The 20,473-nt window shown below is 41.1% G+C and overlaps 1 protein-coding gene across 3 annotated transcripts in view; it reads right to left on the reverse strand.

Annotated features, from left to right (window-relative positions):
* The window catches only part of PI4KA (phosphatidylinositol 4-kinase alpha), a 94,742-nt gene that overhangs the window by 52,726 nt on the left and 21,543 nt on the right, over positions 1 to 20,473 (reverse strand). For 2 of the 3 annotated variants that reach the window (XM_032764719.2, XM_032764721.2), the window contains 6 exons: positions 17,559 to 17,691; positions 15,444 to 15,539; positions 14,463 to 14,646; positions 13,818 to 13,921; positions 10,324 to 10,492; positions 4,364 to 4,414 (listed from right to left, as the gene is read on the reverse strand). In XM_032764719.2, the coding sequence (XP_032620610.1) occupies positions 4,364 to 4,414; positions 10,324 to 10,492; positions 13,818 to 13,921; positions 14,463 to 14,646; positions 15,444 to 15,539; positions 17,559 to 17,691 (737 nt within the window). The remainder of the gene's footprint in view (positions 1 to 4,363; positions 4,415 to 10,323; positions 10,493 to 13,817; positions 13,922 to 14,462; positions 14,647 to 15,443; positions 15,540 to 17,558; positions 17,692 to 20,473) is intronic. The other variant, XM_032764720.2, reaches the window with a different exon arrangement.

Raw genomic sequence — 20,473 nt, forward strand, 5'->3', positions numbered from 1 at the left:
AATAGTTTTTCCTTTTTCAATATTCCTACTTCATATACAGCCCTTGTTGAAGAGGTTTTTTTGCACACCCATATTTTCTGAGTGTTAAAAAGCTTTGCCACAGAAAACCATCTTATTCTTCACAAATGTGGAACACATATTTAAGAAAATCAAATTAAGAAGCTAAAAGAAACCTTTGGCAATCAAGAATGAGTTTATCAAAGACTACGTTAGTTGGAAACAAAGTTCTAAACGTTATTTTTGAGGCCAAGACCAATTCCTGTAACCAGGGAAAGAGGACAAATAGAAAAGCAAATGTAGCTGCAGCTCAGAACTCATGATCTTTATGCATTGTGCAAGAAAATCAAATATTTGCTTCTGCACCCAAAATGTAACCATTAACTCTTGCTACAGCTTCTGACACTATTTATTTTACTCCATGTAAAGGTCACATTCGTTAAGAAAAATGCAGTATATATCAAGTACTCAAATCAAATGCATTTTATCAACCAACATGTGAAATAGAAAACAGCCCCTTGCAGTATGTCACAAATGAAAGAGACCATTTTCGTACTTTTTTAAAAGCCTGATCTTACTCCCTTTGAAGTCAATGCCAAAATTTCCATTGATTTCAAAAGGAGATGAAGCAGGACCTGAAAGGGCAAAGCAACACAGCAGTCACCACCGGATTACAGGCCTCAAATAGGACTACAATTAGTCCATTTAAAAGTTGCTCCGTTTCTGAGCAAGCTACCTTTTGTAGCAATAGCTTCCAAATTAGTAGGGGCCCAAAATATTTATGTAAATGTTCCAGTAACCTCCGGATCTAGCCTTTATAATTATGAATGAATTCAGTGCGAGCTGATGTTGGGTGCGCAGCACTTTTGAAAGGCAGGCAGGTGCTGAAAGACAGATTTAGGAGCCTAATTTTAGGCTCTTATTTTTGGAAATCTGAGCTAAGAAGTTTGTAAAGCCAGATAGGGTTGCCAGGCATCCAGTCTTCAACCAGAACGCTTGGTCGAAAAGGGACCGTGGAGGCTCCGGTCGGCGGTGCATGGGGGCCTGGGACTAAGGCAGGCTCCCTGCCTTCCCTGGCTCCGCGCTGCTCCCGGAAACGTCTGCCAGGTCCCTGCAGCCCCTCGGCACATTGGCGGCCAGGGAAGCTCCACTTGCTGTCTCCACCCCGAGTGTCTGCTCCACAGCTCCCATTGGCCAGGAACCGCAACCAACAGGAGCTGTCGGGCCAGCACCTGCAGGCGCAAGGGCGGTGCGTGGAGCCTCTGGGCCTGGTCTACACTACGCATTTAAACCGATTTTAGCAACGTTAAACCGATTTAATGCTGTACTCGTCCATACAACAAGGCTCTTTATATCGATAAAAAGGGCTCTTTAAACTGGTTTCTGTACTCTTCCCCAATGAGAGGAGTAGCGCTAAAATCGGTATTACCATATCGGATTAGGGTTAGTGTGGCCGCAAATCGACAGTATTGACCTCCGGGCGGTATACCACAGTGCACCATTGTGAAGAAGAGATCAATCGGTAGGTCAACCATTGCGCTGCAAGGGAATAGCTCGTCAAGGACCGGCCCTCCTCCCCCCGTGAAAGAAAAGGAAAAATCGTTTCTGACTTTCAATGTACCCTAGACGAATTCGCTGGTAGACGCATGCTTGCGGCAGTGAAGAGCATACCGCTCTTCTCCTCCCTGGGCAGATGGACAGATATGACCTGCACCGTCGTATCAATGGCAGCGCGCGAGCCCGGGATGCTCCTGCGCTCAGTGAGCCTGCCGGGCACTGGGTAAAAATAGAAGATCCATGCATTCCCATAATGGACAAAATGGCGGTAACCATCCCACATAGCAACGGGCTGAGCTCCATCACCCCTCCGTCATGTAAAGAAAAGATCACTGCCTGACATCATACAGGATGCGCTTGCTCTCCCCCACCGCTTAATGTTCCCGGACTACAAGCAGCTGAGCTGCCCTCCCCCTCATATTTCACACAAACAAGTCACTGTCTAGCCTGCACTTTATTACTTCATCACACAAAGGGGGGGGGGACACGCACGTAGCCCAGAAGTAAGGAGAGAACAACGGGTGGGTGTGCAGGACACTCCCTAGAATGCATCAGCCAAATTTCTGCGGGATCTGGACACGGAGCGCTTGCTCCGGTCCGATACGCTGTTCCTAGTACAACGCATATCTAGGCAACGACATAGATACATAAAAGAAGGGATGACTCAGAGTCATCCCTTTGTCTGCGCCCCATGGCCGACCCAGCAGGGGGACTCATACAGCACAGACGACGAATGACAGATAACCGTCATCTCATTCCAATTTACAATGGCGCCAGCCAAACGTACAGAACACTGAATAACCATCCTGCTCAGCAAAGGCAAAGAATGCTGCTGTGAGCGCTGGAGGATCGCCTCTGTCACGCATCCAGTACACATACGCAAACAGTGAAAAAAAAAAAAAAAAAGCGAATGGTCTCCATGGTGCCTCTAAGGCACGCCAGGCAATCAGGAAAAAGCCGCGAAATATTGTCGCCGTGATCCCGGAAGAGAGGAATGACTGACGACATTTACACAGAACAACCCGCAAACAGATTTTGCCCCATCAGCCACTGGGATCTCAACCCAGAATCTAAGGGGAGGGAGACGCGGGAACTATGGGATAGCTACCCACAGGCGGCACGCTCCAGAAATCCACACTAGCTCTCGGACCCATGAACGCACAACCACCAAAAATGTGCTAGGTGGCCGGGGCCGCGTGCACTCGACTTTATACAATCTGTTTTACAAAACCAGTTTATGTAAAATTGGAATAATCCCGTAGTGTAGACATACCCTCTCTGACCGCCCACGTGCCTAGGGCCGAAAGGACCTCATGGCTGCTTCCTGTGAGCCGTAGTAAATGCCACCGGGATCCCACACCCTGAACCCCCTCCCTCACCCGAACCCCTAGTCCCAGCCAAGTCCCCTCCTGCACTCCAAACCCCTCATCCCTGGCCTCATCCCTGAGCCCACACCCCGACCCCCTGCCGCAGCCAGGAGCCCTCTCCTGCATCCTGAACCCCTCATTTCTGGCTCCATCCGGAGCCTGCACCCCCCAGCCCAGAGACTTCACCACCCTGCACCCCAACCCCCTGCCGCAGCCCAGTGAAAATGAGTGAGGGTGGGAGAGAGTGAGCGACGGAGGGAGGGAAGATGGAGCAAGTGGGGTGGGGGCAGGACCTCAGGGGCATGGCAAGGGTGTTTGGTTTTGTGCAATTAGAAAGTTGGGAACCCTAATGCCAAGACAATAGCAAATGTGTCCTAATGTGTTAGAGCTGCAACAAATTAGTCGTAGCAGTACCATTCTCCAAATATTTGACACGGTTCCCCTTTTTTCTCACTAACTATATAAGCTTTCCACAGAGAATTCAACAACAGGAGAGTGGAAGGCAATCACAACCATTTCTGGTACTCCCTTGAATCTGCCCATTAGTGTATTAAGGCTCAGATTTTGAGTTAGGCACCCAACTCCTCCCACTGCTGTTCAATCCCAGCCTAGACTATTACATTTCATAGACTCATAGAATATCACGGCTGGAAGGGACCTCAGGAGGTCATCTAGTCCAACCCCCTGCTCAAAGAAGGACCTAATCCCCAACTAAACCAAATTTGCTGCTGTTCACCTAGAAAAGCCACAAATCAGTTCTGTCTTTGGATGGACTACTTGTTGGACTTGTTTAGAAGCTGCTCTGGCTCAGAAAATCCTCTCAGTCTAAGGGGGCAAACCGTATATACACACGCCTATTTTGCATTAGTTTAGTCTTTTGTTTAGAATTCTCTTCAAACCTCAGCACACTTGAACATTTCATAAAATGCATATATCACAAAAGCTAAATTAATATCCACAGAAGATATGGAGTCTTTCCTCTCTCCTTTATTATAATTAATCTGCTTTACAGACTCTGTTATGCTGCCTTCTGGAATTTATTTTTAACTCATTTTTCTAATAATCTTTGTTTTTCAGTCCTCTCCCCAGGCAATGTTTTTTTCCAGTTACATAGCTCTTACTACATTGGCTGCCAAGTATTAGTCAGTATAATATCCCCTGTGGTATTATTTGGATCACAAATCTTGTCCACTCATGACTAACAATAGAACCTCTCTCTGAATAAGAAAAGATTAGCTGCTTTAAGAGAGATGTCATTATCAAACAAATGCCCATTTGTTTTTAACTTCTAGCAAGTAAGACGTTTAACATTTATTTGTCTTTCATAGCTACTTACCAGTCCCATCTGCAGCCCCTCCCCTCCCCGCCCCCGCACAGATACTTGAGCTTTTGGGGAAATTATCATCATTCAGCTTGCAAATGCCCTGTCTATGAACACTCACCACAGCAATAACAGGAATAAGTACTCCCAGGTTCCCTGCACTACTGGAGGCCTGAAAAAGAAGAGAGGTTTTAAAAGATGTGAAAATGTCAAAGAAACGCAAAGCAATCTGAAGTAATATTTACTACAAAGCTCACTTCCACTGGCTTACGTTCTTTAGCTACTTGTATCCGTATTGATGCATATGTACATCGCAGACCACAGCCCTGAGCCTACAAAACCACCGTGTCACCCAGCCCGAGCATCACTGAAACCAGTGGGCTGTGCATAGGCACAGGACTCGGGTCTACATGAATCCCTTATGGGGTTCTAAACAGGGACAAAGTCTGCCCACATGGATCCAGCAGCAGGATCAGGCTCTAGAACTTACCGGTATGCACCACTTTTTCCCCTCCGGGTGTTAGTGTTATTAACAAACACACTATTTTTAATCAAACGGATGAGCTGAGGGGCCTTCTTCCATAGACACAGCACTGTTATAACTGCCAATCAAACATCACTCTTTCAGTTTGGGAAAACATACCTACATTAATCATCATCTCTATTCCAAAACATCCAGAAACTGAAAAGTCTCCTATTACTCTACACGCCCAAAGCTAGCTGGATAAAGAATTTAGGGGACTCACTCCAACAGAAAACACTGCCCAGCCAACTTAATCAAAACAAGTTAATTTCCTTTTCTAACACAAAACAAATTTTGCCTGGCTGCAAAATCTGCTGACAACTAGTTAATTTTGAAATTAAGCAAAAAGAATCAATTCAAAGTGGTTTAACAGACAGGTAAACAGATCTGGAATAATAACAGGCCTGTTAAGAAGCACAGTAGACTTGACAAACAACAAAACATTAAAGCCTTGTCAATGCTATTAAAAAAGTGAGACTTCTGCTTTTAAAACCACTGCTAAATATAGAATGGACAGGGACTAATTTAGTATAAATTACTTTTTAAAACATTCAAGGGTAAGAAGTTACAGTCTTAAGAATGATTTTCAGAATCATTTTAAGCAGATTATTCCCTGAACACTGGGGTCAAGATTGTACTAGAACCCAAACCATTTAATATTTTTAAAATAAAGGAACATTGTTTTCTAGCACAGATGAAGCTTAAAAGTGGATTTGCCAGGGGTGTGAATTCAGCTCAGACATTAGTTCCTGGGAGGTTTAACATGGGGGAGAGACAGAAATTGCTAGGTTATCACTGAGATGGGGATGATGAAATCCAGTATAAAGGTGTTGTTTTAGAACAGAGTTATATTTATAAGCATCACAGTCACTTATCTGTGAGACCAGAATCTAAAAATCCTGGACACAGGCAGGATTTTCCATGATGGCATTCACTGGGTTTGCTGAAACAATAAACAAACTGTGAATTCATCTTGTTTCCCTCATAAGAGCTGAGCTGGCACCCCAGATTAGAGACTCTTATCCTTATGAAACAAGTAACCCAGCAGCTTTACTGAGTTGGTCAGTGACATAAAAGGCATTTACTGGTTACAGATGCAGTTTATCTTCAAAGCAAACAGAGCTTCTATTCATTTCAAAGAGATTTGCCAAGAGAGTTCACCAATCCCATAAATGGATAAGAAAGGAACTTTGCACTATTAAAATTTGAAGCATGTGTGTGGGAGGTGGGTGGGTGTTGTGTTGGGGATGTTAAAAAGAGAAAAACAACTCTTACTGTAGTGCTAGCACAGCTTTAGGTATAATTTTAGTCACAAACATTGCACTAATTTAAATGGAATATAGACATACACACACCCAGTACTGAAAGAAATTCAACTTTTCACAGTAATTTTTCCTTTTTTTTATTACAAAACATCTAGGAGGTTTGAGTGTCTGGAATAGCCATATGAAATCACAAATGGTGAAGTGTTAGTTCATCCTCGATAAGCAAAATGTTTAATTAACTTCACTCTTCATTCTTGAGCCGTGAATGTGATTGCCTATAATCGAAAGCAGGATTTCTCCCTCCTTTCCCCCCCACCTCGAAAATAAAGGTGTTGCAGCCAAACCAAATTTACAACTTGTAATATATTTGTATATCCTTCCATTCATTTGAAGAGAAACACTGTTCTCATTTATTGTTCCTTGTTTTCACACTTAAAGGTATAAGTTACCATGGTAAATAGCACCTCGCTGTCATATCAATAAACTCTTAATATGTCAATAAGTGCCTGATCCTGAGTGGTGTCAGTTTGATTTCAGTGGAACTTACTGGAGAACAGCACTTTAGGAACAGGCTACAAGCGATGTAAATTGTATTCACCTCACCTTTGGAACTCGATCCTGTAAATACTAGATGAGATTGTAACACAATCAGGAAAGAAGTTTTGTTACAGTAGAGTATTCAAACAAAATTGAATTTATATATGTTTAAAAACATCTGTTTTAAGGTCTTTAGGAACTACTCCTAAATTAAAATATTGCAGCTATTTAATAAGAGTCAGCTGCTGAACTGACTTACAGTTTACAATCCTTTTGTATCATAACAGAGATTTAATACATGATAGGCCCAATCTTGTATTCTTTGCACTACCAGAACTCACTGAAGTAAATGAGAGTTCTGGAGCAATAAAACACAGACTATGGGCTGCTACAGCAGAAAAATGTCAAAGAAAACAGCAGGGAAAAGTAATTCAAATGGCTTATTGGGTTCCTCTTCTTTTTAGGAAAATGTACATTTTTCAGGGTGGAAAACCGTCCAGCTGGACTAAAAGGAAGCGAATCCACTAGAAATTGAAAATTAAGAAATTAGGGAATATTAATATTGAGAAGAACAGAATGAAAGGAAGGCCCACATTTCTAGTGCTTTAGGAACGAAAGCAAAATATGATTCCAAGGGATAAAACGGATTTAGACTGCACACAGGCCAAGGCTAACAACTTGTCTCTGGATGTTTTAGAGGAAGGGAGGGATTGGGGGAAAAGGTTTGTTGTTTTTAAAAAGAGTTTTAGTACAGCAAATACTGAAGACATTTATAAAGCCACAGGAAAAATACTAATATGAAAATAAAGCAAAAAAAAAGCACAATTATAAGAATAAACTGGAGAACTACAAAAGCACAACAGCTTATAGGGGGAAAAAATAGCCCAGCTCTACTGTGCAAGGGGCTCTACAACAACCATTCAGGCACATTTAAGTTAGCATCTATTTAAAGGGACTCCATTTCTAGACCTTTGCATGTATTTCTTTAAGGATTAGTTTACATTTTACAGGCAATTGATCACAAAAATCTGGAAGCAGTCTACATGCAGGCTTGCAGTAGTTTATTTAAGGTGTGATTTTAAACCAATTCAGTTAGATCAGTGCAAAAGTCTGTGTACACACTTTAATTTCAATTTAATCCAGGCTTATTTTGATTTAGCTACTCCTGAGGGCAGCCTGCACCAAAAAAATAAAAATTCTGTGCACAATATTTTAAAATTCTGCAAATTTTATTTGTCAAATAAATGTGGAGGTTCTGGCATGGCATTGGGGAGCACAGGCCACTGGCTGCACAGAGGTGGGAGATCACTGTGCAGCTTTCCCCCACCCACACCTCCCCGGGTCATGGACTCAGCAGTGAGGCTGCACCCAACCCTGACACAGTGCAAGGACCAGACCTGTCCCAGAAACACCCCAAGGCCCTGCCCCTTCTTGCCAGGTGCATCAAGTGTGGAGGGGCTTAGTGTGGGGGGAACCAGGTGTGGGTTGAGAGAGTTCTGTGTGGGGCAATCTGGGTGCGGGCGGCTGAGTGCAGGATCTGGGTGTGAGGGAGATCTGGATGCACAAGGGCTTGGGGGTAGGGGTCTGGGTGCAACAGTAATGGGACTCTGCAGGGAGGTCCAGGTGAAGGCGGTTGGGGCTCAGCAGGGGTGTGCGTGTCTGGGTTTCAGGGGAATAGAGCTGAGCAAGGGGGTCTGGGTGGCACAGTGCGGGGGTCAAATGCTGAGGGAGTGGGGTGGGGATCCAGGTACAGCTGGTTGGAGCTCAGTGGAGCGGGGATCCGGGTGCAGGTGGGTTTGTCAGGGTGATTAGGTGCAGGAGGAGTGGGGCTCACTGGGGCAGTTCTAGGTGTGGGGGGTGAGGTTCAGCAGGAGGGTCTGGGTATGAGGGGATCTGGATGCACAGTGGTTGGACAGATGGGGGAGCAGTTCCTTGTATGGGGATCCCCCCGCCCCCCGCAGCTGAGGAGGAGCAATGGGTGCATGAAAGTTGCATGAGAGCTCTTGTGGCTTCCCTATCAGAAAATCATTTTTCTGCAAGGAAGCAAAGAAATCAGCGGGAGACATAAATTCTGTGAATGCACAGTGGTGCAGAATTCTCCCAGGAGTAATTTAGCTTAAATCACTTAGCTTAAACTTGTGCCTATCCCTAAAAAAGAGGCTCTTAAACCAAAATAAAAGTGTGTCCACACACTGATTTGCACCAATTTAACTTAACCGGTTTGAGGATAACAGGTAGTTTGTGCATAGACAAGATCTTAAAATACAACAGAGCACTTACTTGAAAACTGGAGATCCGGATTCTAACATAAGCATTAAACCTCTCATTTTAATTTTACTAGCAATACAAGTAATGCCTCCTGGAAAACAGCTCACTGAACTTTTTCACATTCATTCTCAACACCAAAGAAAACTAGCACTCTCACTCTGCTTTTCTGTTAGAGATCACTGACACCGCCAGTCAATTAATATTTCTGATTTCCCAACAACATCCAACACTTCTTTTCCTGTGTCACCTTGCACTCTCAGAATGTAAATCAGGTGTGCTGATTTGCTACCTACCTCTTCCTCTATTCCCTCCCCCCCTCCCACACCAAGTCCCACACAGAGTAGGGTAACATACTAGTGTAATTCCCATAACAGAGAGAACGCAGTGATCACAAGGATTTGTAGATATGAACACATACAGCTGGAGATTACATTTAACAAGGTAAGAATTTGTATTGCACATGTCAGAACTGCTCAGTTTTGCTTTGCAGTTCTTACACTTGCAATGCATACAAGATTGCACTTCTAAACAGCAAAACATTATGGTTTCTCTATCATTCATGTGAGAACATCCCTGTAAGTTTCTCTTTAACAACCAATTCCAATTAATGCTTATTCAGTCAGGGTAACCTGAACTGATCTCACTACATCTATAATTCACACCATGCTATTCCATTCTATGTAGTCTATTGTAAATTTAGTTATGTAGGCCTCTATCAACTCTAATATTGAAAAATCCATGTGTGTAATCACAACAGTAGTTATTCAGGATAAGTCAATATATGAGGTAGCTGAGATTAAAACTGCAAGTTTATAACACTTCACTATTTCTTAGGAAGTGGTAATAGCAGGAGCTCAGAAGTCAGAACTTCCTGTTTCTGTTTCCAGCTCTGTCACCAGCTTGCTGTGTACCTTAGATAATTCACTTAATATCTACCATGTCTGTGGGTACGTCTTCACTACCTGCTGGATCAGCGGGCAGCGATCGATCCAGCGGCGAGTGATTTAACGCCTCTAGTCTAGCGACCCCCAAGCGCTCTGTCGACTCCTGTATTCCAGCTTGGCAAGAGGTGCAGGCAGAGTCAACAGGGGAGCGGCAGCAATCAACTGATTGTGGTGAAGACACCACAGTACGTCGAGCTAAGTACGTTATTTGCATAGCTGAAGTTGCATAACTTAGATCGATTCCCCCCCCCCACCCAGTGTAGACCAGAGTTCAATTAACCTATCTGAAAAATGGGTATACTGCTACTAATTACCTAAGCTTAAGATATTATGTGAGGTTTAATTGATACTGAAAGGTTATGTAGGCTCTATATTAATAGGCACCAAAACACACGTCCATTTCTGATTTGTTTCAGTAGTTAAACATGCAATTTTTAAGTATATACATTTGGTTCAAAGGAGATCAGAATAAGTAGTTTCCATTAGCCATATCAATGCAAAGAGGTACTGAATTAAACACCATACATTTTATACCATTCCTTACCTTTAGTGCTGGCCCCTTTTCACTTGCTCTCTCACTGGCTCTCTTTCCTTCCAGTCCAAGCTGTACAAACAGTTCCAGCAAATTCATTAGTAATTCATCCACAAGGTGTTCTCCCTGAATGTTAGCAGCTATGTTAGCCAAGGCATTAATGACAGCTAAGGAACAGTGTCTGACAAGAAAGAGAGAGAGAAGTTAGAAACAATCAACTCTTTGATTAAAAGGTTTGTATTTATTTTATAACTGTTTCTCACTAACGCTGTTCAACAGCAAATCTGCGTAATATTGACAGTGACAGGCACATTTTGTACATCGAGGATTTAGTGAGAATGGATGGCACACTGGGTTAATGCATTAGCGTTCCAATTCAAAAAGCCAATTAAATATTGCTTAATCATAATTAAAATGCATTTAGTGGTCTCAACAACAGAGAGCAGATGGAAGCAGTACCAAAGACAAAGGAATGAAGTAAGCTAGTTGCCACCCTGTGCACCAACATTGGTGTGTAAAAATGAAATGTAATGTAATTAGTGGTCTCAATTTCATCTCTAGGAATGTTTTGTCTGTGCTGCTACTATCACCAATTCACCAGGACTGACCATTTTTGGTATGGAAAACTTAAACCAAAACAAGATATTGTATTTCTGGACTGGAAAAATTGTAGGGAGGCAGAGAAATTCAAACTAAGAGCTGCAATTAATTACTGGCATGCACTGGGCAGGACAGCATGTGTAAGCCTGTATAATTAACATGTGACAATAAGCTCGTTTGTAGTTATTGTCAATCCCTCACCCTCAGTAGAATTGAAATCAAGTATTTTTTTTTAAAGATTAAAATTATAATGCAACGTAACTCTGATACAAATGACCATTTCACATTCCTGAATACTTCAAAAAAAAAAATTAACTCCTCATATGACATGATGAATACAGCAGGAATTCTGTGCTATGCAGTTTTATACTTCAATTTCTCATTCAAATAGGGCCTGATCCAACTCCCAGTGAAGTCATTGGAATATTTTTTATTAGTTGTAACAGAAATTGGATGGAGTGCCTAGTTATTAAGCATTCTTTGATAAATTATTCTTAAGGAATTCAGTACTTCTTGAGTACTGGGCCCAATCCAAAACCTAATTAAGCAAATGAAAATTTTTACTTCATTGGTCTGTGGATCAGGTCTATTAACAGGATAGCTTGCAACTACAGCTAATGCATTAGAAGTTTTTGACATCAACTAGAATTTACCAATCAATCAATCTTTCAGAGAAACAAGGGAGAGGGGTAACATCTTTTACAAGCTTACGGAGAGCTCGTCTTCAGTCTGGGATGTTTACTGAGAGTGTCAGAGCTAAATACAAAATGGTACAGATTGCTTAGCACAAGCAATTAACATGTATTTAAAGGAACTATTCAAGGTGAAATGGCCCCTTCTCACCTATTCAGTTATAGGGAAGAAAGGACGGGGAAATGGGGAGGAAGCTGCTGTGGGAGGTTTGTTAGTGGATTACAGATTCTTGTAATAAATGATAAATTTAGGTTTCAGAGTAGCAGCCGTGTTAGTCTGTATACGCCAAAAAGAACAAGAGTACTTGTGGCACCTTAGAGACTAACACATTTATTTCAGCATGAGCTTTCGTGAGCTTCAGCTCACTTCTTCAGATGCACAGAGTGGAACACACAGACAGGAGATATTTATACATACAGAGAACATGAAAAGGTGGAAGTATGCATACCAACAGAAAGAGTCTAATCAATTGAGATGAGCTATCATCAGCAGAAGAAAAAAAACTTTTGAAGTGATAAGTAAGATGACCCATAGAATTCCCTATGTTAAGTTCTCCTCACACCTTCTATGGGTCATCTTAATTATCATTTCAAAAGTTTTTTTTTCTCCTGCTGATGATAGCTCATCTCAATTGATTAGACTCTTCCTGTTGGTATGCATACTTCCACCTTTTCATGTTCTCTGTATGTATAAAATATCTCCTGTCTGTGTGTTCTACTCTGTGCATCCGAAGAAGTGAGCTGTAGCTCACAAAAGCTAATGCTGAAATAAATGTGTTAGTCTCTAAGGTGCCACAAGTACTCCTGTTCTTTTTGCGGATAAATTTAGGATCTCTGTTCAGTCCATGATTTTTAGTGTTTAAAAAAGTGTTATGATGTTACGCTCCCAGGCTCATCTTTTCAAAGTGTTTGATAGGTCATATATAGAATGATCACTTTGTGAAAAGTGTTCCCCCACAGGTGATGTGATGTTTTGTCTTATCAGTTTCCTGTGAGAGTTCATTCGGGAGCATAGTGATTGACTGGTTGCACGCACATAGTTGCGATTGTAGCGTTTAGCGCACAGGAGGAGGTATACCACATGTTGTGGTATGCATGTGTAGGACCCATGGATCTTGAAAGGTGTGTTGATCATTGTAGCAGTGGAGATATAGCTAAAGGTTTTGCATCTGTTTTTCTGGCAAGGTCTGGGGCTGTTTTGAGTTGGTGTCCTGGTCTGTGGGGGGCTTGCTTCTAAAGATGAGTGTGGTGAGGTTGGAGCATTGTTTGAAGGCCAGAAAAGGGGATTCAGAAAAGATTTATTTCAGGATGGGGTCCCCATCAAGTATGGAATGGTAGGTGACAAATAGGGATTTGCAGTGTGTGCGCACAGGTGTGGGTAGGGTGGTTGGGGTTATTTCTGTATTGAAACAGGTTTTCTCAGGGTATCTCGCTGGCTGTTCCATGATGTGATCCATTTTTCTGGTGGAATGTCCTTGTTTGTTGAAGGAGATTTTGAGTGTGTTAAGGTATATTATCCTGACTTTTTCCTTGGAATGGTCCCTTGATATATGCATTAGCTAGTCATGCTAAACAATTTGTTCCATCTTGGATTTAGCTGTGACGCTCATTAAATCTCACATCTGAAGAAGAGCTGTGTTTAAGCATAAAAGCTTGTCTCAGTCACCAACAGAAGCTGGTCCAATAAAAGATATTACCTAACTCACCTTGTCTCTAATATCCTGGGACTGATAAGGCTACAAATGTTTTGTGACAGAAGTTGGTACTGCCTGATGCTAACAGTTTCTGAAAGAAATATAGGTGTTTCCACTATCATTCAGTGCCAACATGTCTTTGGGCTAAGACATCATTGCATCACTGTGAATAAATAATTGCCAGCTGCTCATCAAGAGAAAAATAAAATCACAAGTACATTGTTCATTCTTAAATCCAACTAATGGAAGTGAGAGACACACACACCAGTTGCTTTTAAATATTAAAAATGTTACTTTAAACAATACAGGAATAGGAGACTGAGATCTGCATATATTCAAAACACCCACCCTCTCAGAAATGGACAATTAACATTAACAAACCTCTGGAATACAACAAAGATTGAAAGAAATAAAGCTGTAATGTCTGTTGAAAAAAAGTGAAAGTACATAACAATGCATAAAGGAAGATGTTTGATTTAAATCGTCATGAATTCTAAGGAGGCAGTTATATCTATGTTACCTGTATCCATGATCCTTATGATCTTTAGTGGCAGAGTAAACAACTGAGCTTGCTTTTACACTGATTTGCTGGAATAGATTCCATACCTCCTGGTAAATATATTGCTGTAAGAAAAACAAACAAAGTGGAGTATGTTGAATACAATACCTGTTAAAGGAATAAACCCGTAAAAATAAAATTCTATCCAACCAAATAAACAGCTTATATTGTATGCTTAAGTATCTTTTAAAATCTGGGCCTAAGTGACTTCGGAGCCTAAATCCCATTTTTAAAAAGGATTTAGGTTCCTCAGGCCTAATTAGGACCTGGATATCCTAAGTCACTTAGGAGCTTTTGAAAGTGTTACCTTCATATTTTTCCTCTATATTAATTGTTTTAGTATATATCTGTGGGAACTAAGATTTGCCGGAGAGGCTTGGCTTTGCTAGTTACTAATGACGCTGTACAAAAAGGTACATGCAAACAAACGATTGTATAAGTGTGTGTATGTTATGAAGACAGGATAAATGCTGCATTTAAGGAAACACTTTTCGGGCTTAAACAAAGTTGACAGCACTACTTTAACTGAAGGAAATAAATAGACAACTGTAATTTAGGGGTCTTTATAGTCTGGTTTGTTCTCTTGGACAGCTCTTCTCTCCTTACGTTTCCAGTGATAACTAAGCAGCCCAGCTGGTCAATGATGAGTACGTCAAGTGGAGATGGTGGTTGGCAGAACTTCTGCTGCAGGATCTGCAGGATCGGTTCCATCACTTTGGGAGTGTCCCTAAGTGCCACTGCAATGTGCCCCAGAGCTCGAATTGTATGGTCAGGAATCAAATGGGCTTCCCTAACAAAAACCAACCAAACAAGCCACATTCATATAAACATCTAGAAACAATTACACACCTAGCTCTACAAGTCAAACTACAATTTGCCTGAGAAACAATGTACACTGATGCACCCAGTAAACTGTAATATCACTTAATTTCATTTTAACCCTTTAATTCTGTTTTTCCCTTCTATTATAATCAAAAGCATACTTACTACAGGAAGCAAAACAATTGCTTTTGTAGTACCAACACTGATCTGTTAACCATTCACTATAGTAGAAATCAGTAGAAAAAGATAAAAGGCTTGTCTGGAATGACTATCAATTTTTTTTTAAAAGAACAGTCATGGTACAGTGGGTTAAATGTAGTTGGAGTTTCCCTTGGAGATGCCTTGTCAATTATCTTAGCTTTGACTTGGCAGATGAACCTCTCAGTAGGAGAGGGGCAATTCAGAGTCTACAAGCAGGAATCAATTGTGCCAAACATTAAGCGACTGGCTTGTACGGCCCACTGAAGACTTAGCAGCGACAACCTCATTTCACTCAGTACTTCAAATAGACTAATACTCACTGTAGACATGAAAACAGTATTTTTATCCTGTTAAGTACATAGGCCCGTCACTATTAAAATAAAGGCCCAATCCCACAAAGAAAGCTACACGAACTGATCCATATTCCCACATGTAATCTTACTGATGTCCGTGGCATTTCACACAGGAGAAAAGTTCCTCATGCTTGGATGTCTTAACAGGAGTGGGTCTTAAGTTAAACTGACTGAAGACAGAAAAAGATTGGCATTATGCCTAACAACTGACTTGTCACTCTCCTGTGAGATGTACAGACGGTTAGACAAACTGGCTAGGAAAGCCTCAACGATCACCGGGTCTATAGTCAGGCCAGCTTTCAAGCACCTACAGAACATTAAACACAAAAACTTGTCAGGACAGCCAAACAGCAAGAGTTATATTTTCACAGCTCACTTTAGGTGAGAGTAAGAATCCAATATCAAAACCACTACACATAAAACGGATACAATCTGAATGGTGTTCAGTCAGAAAATTATTCTTATGAAAGAATATATTCACATTAACACATTCGACATCTCTTAAAACATTCATGAGACCCTGACATTCAGCAGATGCTGTTCAATTATTTCATGAGTTCAGGATTCTTTATATGTTCATGCTTATTTACATATGAAATACAAGCAGGGTGATTTTTTATTTAAATTAAATACATTTTTATTTTCAAAATAAACCTATTTAAAATTAAAATTGAAATTATGACAAGCTACATTAAAGCCTAAATTTAATATAATCTATTCAAAACATTTAAATAAAAAATAATATTTAACCAGTACATTTGCTGCCAAAGTTTTAAAGAAAATCAAATGGCTGGACTGGTGGCTAAGCACCTGGAACCTCAGTCGGTTGAAATGCTAAAGCAGTTTTTGACGGCAGTAGCCTCTTTGGCAGGTACAAAGAAAATATTTTCAGTTTATTCAGCTAGTTCAGTTCAATGACTAGTTCATTCAAAGTTAAGAAACCAACTGGAAGTTGAAAAAGCAAGAAAGCAAGTTTTCCTGTTCGAAGCTATATCTAAAAAAAAAACCACAAGGCGAAGAGGGTGAGATCTACTAATATTAAAATCTGGAAGGACATGGTGACCAGAAACAATTAGCTCAATTCACTAATTACAGATAACACTTCCTTTGTCAATTAGTTTTACAAGTAAAACAAGTTTTGATAAACTAAATCTTTTTCCTATGTATCCAGCATGTCTACAGTTGTTTTATTCAACTAATAAAAAACAACTTTAAAATGGTGTTTTTGTTCATTTTGTGCAATTTCCATCCAAACACAACTTAATACAAATCATGAGTAAAAACTAATCATCTTCTAGTAAATAAAGTGTCATTCATCATTTTCTAACAAAATAAAAAATGTAAACACTAAGAGCTGAATAAATGTATGTTAAGATACATAATTGCTTAAATAAATTTGAATAGACATTGTGCACCAAAGTAAGCGTAAATGTTCTATTTATTTAAAATATGTTGATCTGCAATGGTTACCTACCAATGAGAATCAATTTATTTTTAAAAAGAAAAGAAAAAAGTACAAATGCAGAACAAAATTGAAATCAGTTATTTCAATCAAGCTTTCCTACTTGCCAATTTAAATCATGTTTAAAATACAAGTGACAACGAACACTTCTCTGACACTCCTGTAGTTTGCAGCTAATTCCCTGCCCCTCCAGTGTTTGTATCTGCAGAGCTGGAATTACCTCAACCCTGTTTCTTCTAGATAGAGGCAAAAAGGACTGAGGAAGGTTGTGTGCTGTGTACCTTCATGGCATTTTAAATATCCTTGACAGGTTGGCCCAGCTCACTGTCCTCCCAAGCACCAGATGGTGGTTGGGGAGGGAGGTAAACAAGCTCTTTTATAAACACCCAACAGGGTTCAGGATAAATATCTTTTAGAAAGAGAATAGGATTAGGCTGTCCTGCTCCTGCTGAAGCCTTCCTCTCTCCCTCCATCCAAACAGCAGCTACTCCAGACTGCAGGGGCAGATGATCTAGTGTGGTTTAGAAAAATGGGAAGGTGGTGACTTTCCATTGCCTGAGGTTACAAGCATTCACCAGTGCATCTGCTCCAAGAGAGCTTACTGTGCCAACCTCAGGAGGCAACAGAAGCCTACTGAGCACTCTGGAGGTCACTAGGTGGAGTTAAAAGGTATGTAAAGTGGCCCAGTGACTAGACAAATACTTTCCAGCTGTACAAAAGGAAGCAGGGACCATCTAACACACTCTGTGTACACAGCTTCTCTGTTTAATTGATCATAATGTTTGTCCACTTCAGTGAAAGAAGTGCCCGTGTCTTCAAACTGATATAAGTTAGTCCTTCAGTGTTTCTAAGCACAATTCTTACCTGCAGATGTTGTCTATGGCAATGTCTCGAAGCTGTTCATACATGGATGGTTGACTTTTCTTGCCAGGCATGACATTTAGAGTGGACTCTGAATGCTCATTTGTTACGCTGATTTTGATGTCATTGCCACCTACTAAGAACAGAGATGGAGCATAAGAGACAGTGTCTTTTGCTATATCTTTCCTTGAGTTATGTATACGTAAGTAGAGAAATACCTGGCAAGTGAATGCAAAACAGACTTGGACACAGGTGAGAGAGAGTGGTGCTCTGAAGATCTTTGGTACCATGTGAAGCATGGATACCAACATGAGCTATAAATTTATTTCATTATTCAATTCACTTTCAGAAATCTCCACCCTTCTCACTTTCCATGGTGTTGAATATTGCTTTAGTATTAGCTAAAATCATTTAACTGGCAGTCTCAAAGCAGAATACTCAAACTTAACATCAGGATTTTTCAAATCAAATCTGCTGGATATGAATAATCAGTAAACAATTTATTAAACCGATTTTACATTGCCTTACTTTTAATATTTGCATCTACCTTAGTATCTCTAACACTCTGAAATACCTTGAGCCAGATTCATTCCTGGTGCACCTCTGAAGTAAACAAAGCTTTAGGAGGGATTAATTTCCCTTTGTGTGTTTTAAAGCATGGTTATAACCTAAAAGAACTATTGGGTAAAAATGAAGTCTCCTACTCAACATATCGGCTCCCTGTTCGCCTTGAAGTCCATGTTACTTATTTTTCTTGACAAAACAAGTTTTCACTCCTGTGAATACTGCATAGACAATAAGGCTATGGAAAAGCAAGCTATTTTACCTTGGGCATGATTAACAAAATAGCCATCTAAATTTTAGCTGCAGACTCTTTACTAGTTGTGGCACTGTAAGAGGCAGAAGGAGCACAGATTCATATTCAGATGCAGCGATATTCTGCAGAACTGGCAGTTAGGAAAAAAAATCAACATTCAATTTGTAACTGAAAACTTCAGTATGAAAATCCTGAAGAACAAATAAAAATGGAACTCCATGTCGTCAGTGAGTCACTTTTCAGAAAGTAATCATAGTAATATCCAATATGTTAAAAAAAAAAAAAAATTATGATTAAATTTTTGGTGGTCAGGGGACTTATAAGTCATAACACTGGCTCACTCGTCCATACGCCAAATGGTCAAAGTGTGTCTTTAAATACACTAGCATGCAGCAATGAGCATACACTTCTGCTTTCCAACTAAACTATCTGATTTGTGGTTTTCATCCTCCCAAACCAACTTACTCATCTGTTTCATCCACCTAACAAAGACTGAAAGCAGCCTAAGGCTGCTGGCTGGCAACTCATGCTGCACACATATTGCATATAAGCAGTGGTGGGATTTGCTGGGCGGAGCGGGGGGGAGGGCGGGGAGGAGGCGACCATCAGTCTTCCTGGGTATGAAACAGAGGATGGATGGATGAACACAATTCTTTAGTTACACTTCAAACTATGGACTAACAGATGAAATTTGTAACCAAGATGTCACAGTAATTTTCAAGAACAGGCTTAACATCTTTAGATATGACACAAAAATTAGACCATTTAGAATAACCAACCAAAAAAATTAGAGAAACTAGGTTATTTGACCAATATGAACACACATTTGTTGTGCCTTCTATTACAATCTTGCTAGTTTCAAAAGTCATACTTTTCTGCCGATATATTTGTTCATAGATATACAGTAACTTCTCACTTAATGTTGTAGTTATGTTCCTGAAAAATGTGACTTTAAGCGAAACAATGTTAAGTGAATCCAATTTCCCCATAAGAATTAATGTAAATGGGGGGGAAGGGTTAGGTTCCACGGAAATATTTTTCACCAGACCAAAAAAACCCATATACATACACATATACATACATACATACACACACTATACGTTTTAAACAAACGGTTTAATACTGTTCACAGCTATGATGATTGTGAAGCTTGGTTGAGGTGGTGAAGTTAGAGGGTAGGATATTTCCCAGGGAAAGCCTTGCTGCTAAATTAGTGGTTCTCAAACTTTTGTACTGGTGACCCCTTTCACATAGCAAGCCTCTGAGTATGACCCCCCCATATAAATTAAAAACACTTTTATATATTTAATACCATTGTAAATGTTGGAGGCAAATCAGGGTTTGGGATGGAGGCTGACAACTCACGACCCCACCTCCCACAGGTAATAACCTGGTGACCCCCTAAGGGGTCCCGACCTCCAGTTTGAGAACTCCTTGTGCTAAATGATGAACTAGCACTAGCTGAGCCCTCAAGGGTTAACACGTTGTTGTTAATGTAGCCTCTACAAGGCAGCAGGAACGGAGAGGAGGGTAGATAGCATAGCAGACAGAGACAGACACACCCCTTGTGTGTGGGAGAGAGAGAGAAATGCACACAGCCCCTTTAAGTAAGCTGACCCACGCTTAAATGCTTTGTCTTTTTAAGTGGATTAGGAAGTTGAGACAACAGCTGCTGCCCCAGGCTCTCTCTGTCTCTCTCCACCCCTGTCCCCACCCTGCTCTATATGGAGAAGAAGGGGTAAGCGGGGTGTAAGAGCAGAGGGGAGGGGGACACCCTGACATTAGCACCCCCTACACACACACACACACACACCCCCAAACAGGAGGCTTGGGGAGGAGCTCCAAGGCAGAGGGCAGGAGCAGCACATGGCAGTGGGACGAGGGATAGCTACAATTGCTAGCCTGATGGCAGCTGCTGCACAGAGAACTTAGGGGAGTGGGGAGCTGATGGAGGGCTGTCGGTCCACCCTGGTTCCAAGCCCCCACCAGCTGGCTGCAACAGGCTGCTCTTCCTGCAAGCAGTGGACAAAGCCAGCAGCTGCCCACGTTAGAAGGGAGCATTGCACAACTTTAAACAAGCACGTTCCCTAATTGATCAGCA

The sequence above is a fragment of the Chelonoidis abingdonii genome, chromosome 22 (assembly GCF_003597395.2).
Source record: "Chelonoidis abingdonii isolate Lonesome George chromosome 22, CheloAbing_2.0, whole genome shotgun sequence".
NCBI lineage: Eukaryota > Metazoa > Chordata > Testudines > Testudinidae > Chelonoidis > Chelonoidis abingdonii.